The 9,972-nt window shown below is 49.9% G+C and overlaps 1 protein-coding gene across 1 annotated transcript in view; it reads right to left on the reverse strand.

The window, feature by feature from the left end:
- Vsig10l2 (V-set and immunoglobulin domain containing 10 like 2) overlaps positions 1-7,206 on the reverse strand; it is a 10,010-nt gene extending 2,804 nt beyond the window's left edge. Inside the window, exons 1-6 of the mRNA XM_028776169.1 lie at positions 7,128-7,206; positions 5,819-6,169; positions 5,305-5,580; positions 3,473-3,748; positions 2,706-2,954; positions 1,847-2,107 (exon numbers count right to left, since the gene is read on the reverse strand). Coding sequence (XP_028632002.1) covers positions 1,847-2,107; positions 2,706-2,954; positions 3,473-3,748; positions 5,305-5,580; positions 5,819-6,169; positions 7,128-7,206 — 1,492 coding nt within the window. The remainder of the gene's footprint in view (positions 1-1,846; positions 2,108-2,705; positions 2,955-3,472; positions 3,749-5,304; positions 5,581-5,818; positions 6,170-7,127) is intronic.
- Positions 7,207-9,972: the final 2,766 nt, after the last annotated feature.

A 9,972-nucleotide genomic window follows, 5' to 3' on the forward strand; every position in this document is an offset into this window, starting at 1 on the left:
TTGGGGAGGTGTGGCCCCAGCTGTTGGGGAGGTGTGGCCCCAGCTGTTGGGGAGGTGTGGCCCCAGCTGTTGGGAGGGTGGTGGGCTGAGTGAATAGAGAAGGCAGATCTTCTTAGGCAACTCAGCCCTCCTCTTCAGACTTCTGTTGTCTTCTCTAGGTCTGCTGGTCATTGCATGTTCCTGAATGCTCTCACAGCTTCCCATCCCAGCCTCTCCTACTTCAGATGTGTTGTGCTTATCCATTTCTCTACCAGTACCTAACGGGGCCTCCTTCCTGCACTGGCCTGACATCTTGCTGGGACAGTGCAAGGCCATAGAAGATACTCAGCCTCTGCAGGCCCCTGACAGTCAGGTGCCAGTGAATTTCTTTTTTTTTTTTTTTTTTTTTTTTTTTGGTTTTTCGAGACAGGGTTTCTCTGTGTAGCCCGGGCTGTCCTGGAACTCACTCTGTAGACCAGGCTGGCCTCGAACTCAGAAATCCTCCTGCCTCTGCCTCCCAAGTGCTGGGATTAAAGGCGTGCGCCACCACCGCCCGGCTGCCAGTGAATTTCTTACGATGGAATTTCTGAAACTGACCAATCAGGAAGGAAATATTTGGGGCTGAGGATCTTCTTAAAGCCCCCAAAGTACGCTAGCCTCCGAGACTTTGGAAAGCAAGTGGGGGATCATTGGGTGAGACCTGTTGTGTGTGATAACTCCTGTTTGCTCTCCCGACATCTTAAATCTTTCTGTATTGAATTCTTTCCTTTTCAGTTGTCCATAGATTGGGAAGGGGACAGGTGAAGACAGAAGGAGGAACCAAACTGTAGATAAAGCAAGGGACACAGGAAGAGAGAGCTCTGATACTTGAAACACCAAGAGTATGGTCAGGCACCTCCCTTCTGCAAACGAGAAAGTGAGAAGTGAAGCCAGTGTCCCCATGCCACTCAGTACTGCCCGGTGATGTCACACCACTCAGTACTGCCCGGTGATGTCACATCACTCAGTACCCGGTGATGTCACACCATTCAGTACTGCCCAGTGATGTCCAATACAGACCATAGCCGCCAGCCACATGTGACCACTGAGCACTTGAAATGAGGCCAGTACACATTGAGATGAATGGCAACTTATAAACAGGCTGCAATTTCAAGATGTGGAAAGAATGTTAAATAACCCATACGTAACATTGTTACAAGGGAAAGAATTTTAACTATAGTAAATAAAATGTTTTACCTCTTCTTAGTTTTTTTTTTAATGTGGCAACAAAAATTACGTGTAGCTCATATTATTTTTTTATTGGACATCACTGACCCCAACCAACCTCTCTCATTGTATGGATTCAAGGGAGGGGCTGGTAAGATGGCTCTGTGCTAAGGAGCTTCCCACCAAGCCTGACAGCCTGAGTTCACATGGACTCCTCAGAATCCACATGGAAGGAGAAAATGGACTACCAGACACTGTCCCCTGACTTCTACAAGTAGAGTGAGTCACACACAGACACACACACAGACACATACACACACACACAGAGACACACACAGAGACACACACACAGACACACACAGACACACACAGACACATACACACATATACTGAGACACATACAGACACACACAGACACATACAAACATACACAGACACACACACACACAGAGACACACACACAGACACACAGACACAGACAGACAGACAGACAGACACAGACACACACACAAAGTAAATAGTTTGAGCTCCTGGAAAGTGAATCCATCTCTCTCTTGACTCACCTTTGCAACCTAGCACTGCCCACCTCTAGAGCCCCTAACCCTGGTTCATAAGGGCTTCCCCTGCCCAAACCCCAGAACTATGACTAGATCCTGCTCACCCAGCCTTATCTGGCAGTGGGAGCCGGGCGCCTTGAGTGGGTGAGAACCCTGGCAGGTGAACTCTCTGCCCGCCAGATCACTCTGAGCCTGTAGAAGGTAGACAGCCTGCGAAGAGCTCAGGTCACCCAGGGACTGCTGATGTCTGTCCAGCCAGCTCAGCATTGCAGGAGGTTCACCTCCAGGCCACTCACAGCGCAGCATGATGAACTGGTTACCTACTGTGGCTGTGGTCCAACAGGCAGGGCTCCCAGGAGGTTCCCCTGGAAAGGAAGAAGATCAGTGTGGCCCCGTGGAAGGGGAAGGGCTTGACAGGCCCACCTCTCCCCTAGGTTACCCCTCCACTCACTCTCTGTCCATGTCATTTATCCAGGGCTGGCCGTGGGGCAGCACAGAGGTGGGGGACAGACACTAAGCAGCCACTATAAGTTGGTGAGTATTAGATTATAGGTAGGAAAACAATCTGGGCCCTTTGAAGACAGAACCACATTGGAGCTCTGTCTTGGGCATGGGTGACAGAGGAAGATATGGTGGCAGAAGAGAACACTGGCAAGAGAGCTCTGAAGGTCTATTTCCAGATCAACATATAATAGGCAGAAGCGGAATGTGAGTTTGAGGATGTCACAGGCAAGGGCTTTAGGGCAGAAACTGAAAAGAACGGAGTCCATGATGGGCAGGAAGCTGAGAACTAAATGTTACCATCTCCTTGTTCCCTGAAATGTCCGAGAGGCAGAGCTTAATTCCAGACCCCAGGTCCTTCTAGATGTCCCCTGGTTTATCTAGGTCCTTCTAGATGTCCCCTGGTTTGTACCCACACTGCCTAGAATACTAGCATTCTGGGTATTACCGGTGTCTACTTACAGAGAGTAACCCTGCAGAAGATGGGCATAGCCAAGGTTGGGTGCTGTCCCATACAGGTGAAGATGCTGCCATTTGGAAGTCCGGCGGCTGTATAACTCCAGGTGACATTGCTGGAGGCACTTGGGCCAATCCCCTGGGGCCCTTCCCAGTGAAGTTGAGCATTTGGAAAACCCCCAGGCCAGGTGCATAGCAGGGTCACACCCCCAAGGATGGGGAGCACAGCACAGGAGGGCTGCCCTTCAGGGGGATCTGGGTAGAGAGGTGGGTGAGAAGAAGCTGAAGCAACTTTCCTTGCCAGTGCCCAGCAGGCCTGACCCAGGTCAGGGCATGGAGAACTGGGGCGACAAAGGAGAAGGAAATAGACAAGTGGGGTTGGTAAAGAAATGCTAAGCCTTCAGGTCCAGAAACAAGGGGTTAAGGGTTAGGCAGTTCAGAGGTCCTGCAGGTTCCCAGGGGCCCCATGAGAGGTCCTTGGCTTTCATCTTTGCCCCTGGGCAGCTGGCCTCACTGGCATTGCAGTACCCCTCTCTGTGCCTCAGTCCAGGTCTTGAGACCATGGGGACAACGACTTTGGGAAAGAACCGTGGAAGGCTAGGACCTTCCCGTCCGTCTCCCAGTCTCTCCCCATGGTCTCCCTTAGCCTTTTCCTAGTTCTCCCCGCCCCAGCCAACGGTTTGAGACTGTGTCCCCCCAGGGTGGCTGGAGACCACCTGAGCACATGCCTGGCTAAGCTCCAGATTTGGATGCCCTCCCCACCCAACACTCACAGTATATGGTGAGCTGGACCGTGGTCTGGGTGTGGGTATCTAGGTGTCTGTTGTGGGCCAGGCAAGTGTACAGGCCCGAGTGGGTGCGGCTAGCACTGGCAATGATGTAGGTGGGCCCAGTGTGGACCTGAGAGTTATCACGGAACCACGCGTAGTGACTAGGTGGATTGGATACAGCCAGGCAGCTCAGCGTCACCTCTTCCCTCTCACTGGCCCAGAACCCGTCTTCAGAGATTCCCAGTGGTTCCACAGTGATCACAGGCTTGTCCGGACCGTCTGGAGGACAAGAAGGTCCGTCACATCACCCCACCCTTGTCTTCTCGTTCCCTCACACTACTGTTGCTGACTCTCTTCTCCCATTTCCAGGAGCACATGGTGCACACTGGCTGTCTGTAAGCCCTGGCTGTGCTGGAGCATCCAGTTGCCTGGAGACTGGGAAGGATGGATCTCAGGCACAGTACAGAACTGAGTGGGCCAGGCTCCTGGAGGCAGGAGTCTCATGTTGTGAGAATTGAGCTTGGAGCACAGGATTGGGCTGAAGCAGGGACCCTACTAGGAAGATGAGAAAGAGGTCCAATGAGCAGCTTTCTCTAGGAGTCTGGGAGTGAGGAACGGTTGGCCACTCTATACTCCAGAGAGAAATAAAAGATTCTGGGCCAACCTTCTGAGCATAGACCCTACAGCCAGCGCTATTATTCACTTCACTGGGTGCCTGTCTTGCCCTCTCTTGTTCTCCAAAGTTGGGATCTCCGTTCTTAACATTCTCTCCAACTCCCAGAGAGTTTGGACATTGCTGCTGACTTCCTTTCTGCCTCCACCTCTTTCCCCAGGTCTCCTGCTCACCTCACTGTTCCAAGTTCTCAGTTTGTAATCCCCACACACTACCTAGTGTATGATTGAGACGGTGCCATCTTCTCCTGCTCCTTAAAACCTCAGGACCACTGGGCAAGCTAACATACTCGTGAATACCAAGAGGTAGAGGCAGGAGAATCAGGAATTCAAGACCAGCCTCGGTTCGTAGTGAGTTTGAGGCCAGCCTAGACTGAGGAAAAAAATGCAAGAAAATAAGCAGAGCTCTCTAGACCACCACTGCTCTATAGATGCAGGGGGCTACTGTGTGGATTTAAATTGCAATAGTCAAATCTTAGTAAAAAATAGCAAATTCAATCAATCCACGCACCAGTTTTTACTTTAATACTTATGTTATCTAAATACATCCGAAACAGTATTCCAGCAGCTACTGAATTTCAAAGTTATTGTTGTGCTATTTTGTGTTTTCTTACTTCAAGGAGGTTTTCAAAATCATGGGAGTGGTTTTGCCCTTACTCATAACGCTGAAATTGGACACATTCTCAAGTGACCAAAGACACACGTGTGACCACCGTACTGGATACTGAAGAATCTTTTTCCTCCTTCAGCCTTCACCTTCTGGTTTCTAACTGGTGCATGCCCTCAGCCTCAACTTGTGGACCAGCTTACTGCCCTCTCTGGGTTATGGTCCTTCTTCCCGATCCTCCAAGGGGTCTGTGGCTCAGTTAGAGCCCTACATACTCAACATAAAGACCAACTTCTCAGGCCACTCCGCAAGTTGTAAGTAAGCTCATGAATGCGAGTAGATACCCCTTCCCTTAGGAGAAAGAACTCATGACTTTCGAAAGTTAAAAACCTTGACATGAGAGACATATTTGGCCCCCATGGGAAAAGCATCCTCTACTGCATGTCTTTTGGAGTCTCTGGAAGGCTGGGGGACTCTTGTGAAAGAATGTGGGGAGTTCTGGCACGGGACCAGAGGCCAAACTTGGGGAGTAGGGAACATCCAGTGTTCAACTCACAGATGACATCTAGGAAGACTCCATCACTCTTGAGCTGGTTGACTGTATTGCCCACACTGCACGTGTACCAGCCTAGGTAGGTCCGGTTGACTGGATCTAGCTGGAGCCGTGGCTGTGAAAGACCCACCAGGACCTCTCCGGGGCCTTGAGGCGTGCGATGGTGCCAGGAGAAGGTCAATGGCTCTGTGCCCTCCCTCACAGCACAAGTGGCCGCCACGGAGACGCCTTCTACTGGGGATGAGTCATTCAGTTGCACCCGAGGCTTAGACACAGGCACTGAGGAGAAGACGGAGAAGCCTTTGGTTTGCTACGTAGATCAATCAATGTCCAGGAGCTCACGCCCTGCTGTCTGTGGGTTTGTCTGGAACATCCCTTCCTCTAAACGTCACGTTTCCCGCACTTCCAGAAGTCTGGTGCTCACCATATGCAACGATAACGGAAAGTGCATGCAAAGAGATAGAAAACAGGAGGCAGGTTAGCCGAAGGCTGACCACAATCAGGCTCGGTGCCTTACCCAGCACGGTGAGCGCGAAGTACAAGTAGGTGGTGTGGACCTGGCTACCGGACACGAGCAAGGTCTGGCACAGGAAGTGGCCACGGGCACCCTCTCGGAGCTCCTCTATCACCAGGCTGCTGTTCCTCAGACTCACGACCCCCAGAGCTAACGCCCCGGACTCCACCTTCGAAGAGGCTCCGTTGGTGACTGCCACAGGCCGGAGAACCAGGGAACCCAGTGGACTGAAGCTCCAGAGGACTGCCACCGGGGCAAGCCCTGCTCTGCACTCCAACTCCACAGAACTGCCCCGCACTCCTTGGATAGACAAAGCCTCCTCCCCAGGGGTGTTCGAGGTTGGGTAGGGCTGGTCTAGGAACACAAGAGACAACCGTGATATCTGTGTTGCTAGATTCCAGTATTCCACTCCATTGTCTGGAGCCTTTTTGCATTCTGTAGGCCCAGGCAGCCCAATTGGGGCTAGCGGGCAAGAAAGTCCCTGAAAGAGTCTGCGGAGTTCCCTGTTTAGATGCTCTGAAGGGAGCCTAGCTGTCATACAGGGGCTTCCTGGAGCGGAGTTTCCTCTCCCCACCCCCGCCAGCCTGCATATCCATCCATCAAATCAACTGCTAAAAACACAAAATCATGGCTTCCATCTCAGACTAAGTAAGCAGTTAGAATCCCAAAATTTGAGAGAGTCACGGATCAAGAGTCTGTTTTTTTTTTTTGTTTGTTTGTTTTAAAGATTTTATTGTATTTATCTATGTGTATGTATGGACATGTACATATGTGTCCGTGTGAGTATATGTGTACTTGTGTGCATGCAGAAACCAGAAGAGGGTATTGGGATCCCTCAGAACCCCTCAGGAGAGACAGGTGCTTGCAGGGACGCCTAGTTTGTTACATCTGGGATCCAAACTGGCCTCCTCACGATTGCTTAACCATCAACTCATCCCTCCATCAGTAAGACTGTGTTTTCCACAAGCATCCTAAGGTCAGCCTGATTAGGCTGATGACTGTGGCAATCCTGGGGACACAAGAGAGCTACACAGAGTCTGGAGGTTTCTCTGTAAAGATTCCAGACTAGAATTCTAGCTTCCTCAGATCCTACTGTGGTCCAGGGAAAAGAAAGCAGCTGTTACCAATCCACCCAGTTCCACTGATTTATCAGCTAACAGTGGAGCAGTGCATTGAAGTATTAGAGCTAGCGCATGCTAAGTAAATGTTAGCAGATGGATGGTATGAATGGATGCTGTTAAATGACCATGTGAATGCAAAGGAGAAGAAATGATGCAAGGTGGGGATGGAGGAGGGTCTGAGTGTCACTCACCTGAGGCCCCTGGATGCAGTAGGCAGAAGAGTATCAGCAGCCAGCAGCTGGGTCTGTGACGGGCACTCAGACCCACCATGGCCCCATTAGGGCACCTGAGGCACTCGCCTAACTTCCGACTCCTGCTCTTCAGAGCACAGGAGTCCTGGGAAGATGGGGATCAGGCTCAGGTTGCCAACCTCAGCCCTCCTGATATCTCTGCTCTCCTGTTACCCTCCCTGCCCTGATAACTCATGAATTATTTACCTGATAATTCACTCTATCTATAACGTAGGGTTAGGGAGGGTTGGGCCTGGCTGAGAGGACCTGCATTTCCAACTGAGTGATATCAAAGAGTGTCACCTAACGTGGTGGTGACTAAGGCCTCCAGCCTAAAGAACTGCCACTTGTTCGACATTGGGCTTCTAAGGAAGGGCACCTAAGGTTCAACACATTGATGAATGACTTTCATCCCTTCTTGGGTTGTGCCCCTCCCCCCATTTTGTGAGAAGAGGCTGGCTTAGCAGGAATCAAACATAAGCGGATGAGTATGGGATTTCAAGAAGTTTCTAACTTCTTGGAATTTTGGTAACTTCATAGATAAATTTTGGTAACTTCAGGATTACACGCTAAGTTATAATACATTGTGAACATTGCATGAAAATTTATATTAGTATGTTGCGAACATTGCATGAAAATTTACATTAGTATGTTGTGAACTTTTGGATTTTGGTAATGTCCTATTTCTTGATTTGGGTAGGGCCATAGTTCCTAAAGCCTTAAAATTTTATGCACTTTATGTTTGATGTGATTCATACATCTGTACATGTGAACACATACACAGGTGAGCCTTGCCTAGTATACACTAGGTGCACCATTTGTGCTCCTGACTGGGTTTAACTGATGACATGTGGCATCTGGAGCTGTCACAGAACAGCATTTTCTCCAGGGTTCTCTTGTTCCTCATCTTGGGTATCTGCTATCATGTCCTGCTGCCCTCGTAGTCTTTGAATGACAGTCTGACACGGGGTCAGATTTTTCCATCCTCTTTGGCAGGGTTGAGGGGAGGGTGAGATTCCCAGACCCCAGTGAGACAGGAGATCCGATGTCTGGTGTCAGGTTCTGGTGACAGGATCACGGTAGAGGCAAATGCTAGCCAGGCAGGTTCTTCTTGGGTCCAGAGGTGCTCTTTGCAGCACACTGACCATTTTCATTTTGTCCTAGGACACCCTGAGAACAGACTCTAACTCCCTTTTCTCCAACCCACAGCCAAGGTCTCCAGTGCCCTTTGGGAGTCTTGACTCGCCCCTCCATCCCCTCAGCTCAGATGGAGAACAGAATAGAAGGTGGTTTTTGAGACTCCGATTCTGACTATGTAGTGAAGACGGGTGCTCCGGATCCAGAGACTAGTTCCTACGGGTCAGTCGTTTTGATCTCCTTATTTCTCAAAGTTGGAATCTTCAGAACCTCATTAGATGCTGGAGAGATTGCTCAGTGGTTAAGCACTTGACATGCAAGCTGGAGGACTGGAGCTTGGGTTCCCAGAACCCATGTCAATGTCATATAGGCATGGTGGCCCACCTGTAATCCCAACATCAGAAGGCAGAGACAGGAGATTCCCCAGACCAAGCTGGCTAGAGAGGTGGGCTCTGAGTTTGACGGAGAGATCCTGCCTCACTGAATAAGGTAGAAGAGTGACTGAGGCTTACTCTTGACACTAACCTTAGGCTTCCACATCCATGGGCATTGCCCCCCTAGATGTGTGCTCTCTCTCAAATGCAAACATACACACACTCGTATAGCTAAAATGGGGGCATAGTAGAGGACTTTGTACTGCCTTCCACTCAAGGTATTCAGTAGCCTGTCTCTGAAGAGAATGTAGAACTGAGCCAGTATGAATTGGGACATTTTTACAGAATGCTCCTGTCTGTGAGAGGGTTTGTGCTGCCCCAGAAGTTACTTTACGCTGCCCGCAAAATTAGTCCCGATTTCTCTTTCTTATCTAGGGCCATCAGGATCACAGAAAATTCAGGTGGGTTTCTCAGTTCACACATTTATTTTTTTAAATAAGGGACACCCTAGGAGGGAAAGTTGGGGAAAGAGGGATATTTACCAGTTTTCTTCAAGGAAAAAGAACAAAAAGATGTGTGTATTCTATTTCAGGATAAACTGTTGTCCTGGGGATGACACAGGACCTTCCACATGCTAGGCAAATGTTCACCACTGGAGCACACGCTAGACTCTCAGGAAGAGATTTGTTATAAAGACTCAGTTCATGTGATTCTTTGCATGGATAAGCTGTGGGACCCGAGAGAGCTGATTTATCCTTGGGGGTCTGAAGGTAGGAAGAGATGGATGTTTCAGCAATCCCACGAGGAAGCTCTGCTAGGCACATTCTCCGAACATGCTCAAATTCTCTCCACCTTTGTTTTCCTGGTGCCACACAGCTCTCCAGGCCGGGATAATTTCCAGTTTGTCCCTGTCTGCTCTTGCACCATGGGTCACTCTGCGTAGCCAGGGTTCTGTGGAACTGCTGAGTTACTTCTCTTCTGATGGGAATACTGAGAGTCCTTTCAGCTGTATACAGCGTGAGGGTGTTTATTGTTCCTGTTAGGAGATACGAGTTGACCATTATGAAATGCTTGCATTGCTGCCTCTTGAGCCTTTAGCCAGGCCCATGAAGGAGGCTGGGAAGACCTTATAGCTGAAAGGACATGGTTCTTTAAGCATTCCCTTGTGTCTCTTGACTGTGTAGCAGCGTGAATGACACAGGCACCCAGGTTTCCTACTACTGCCTCCCATTCCCACCTCTGCCCCTGCCACAGGCAATAGCTACATCACACTGGCTTCTTGTTAAACTCAGAAC

This window comes from Grammomys surdaster, unplaced genomic scaffold (genome assembly GCF_004785775.1).
Source record: "Grammomys surdaster isolate TR1022 unplaced genomic scaffold, NIH_TR_1.0 266, whole genome shotgun sequence".
In the NCBI taxonomy this organism is placed as follows: Eukaryota; Metazoa; Chordata; class Mammalia; order Rodentia; family Muridae; genus Grammomys; species Grammomys surdaster.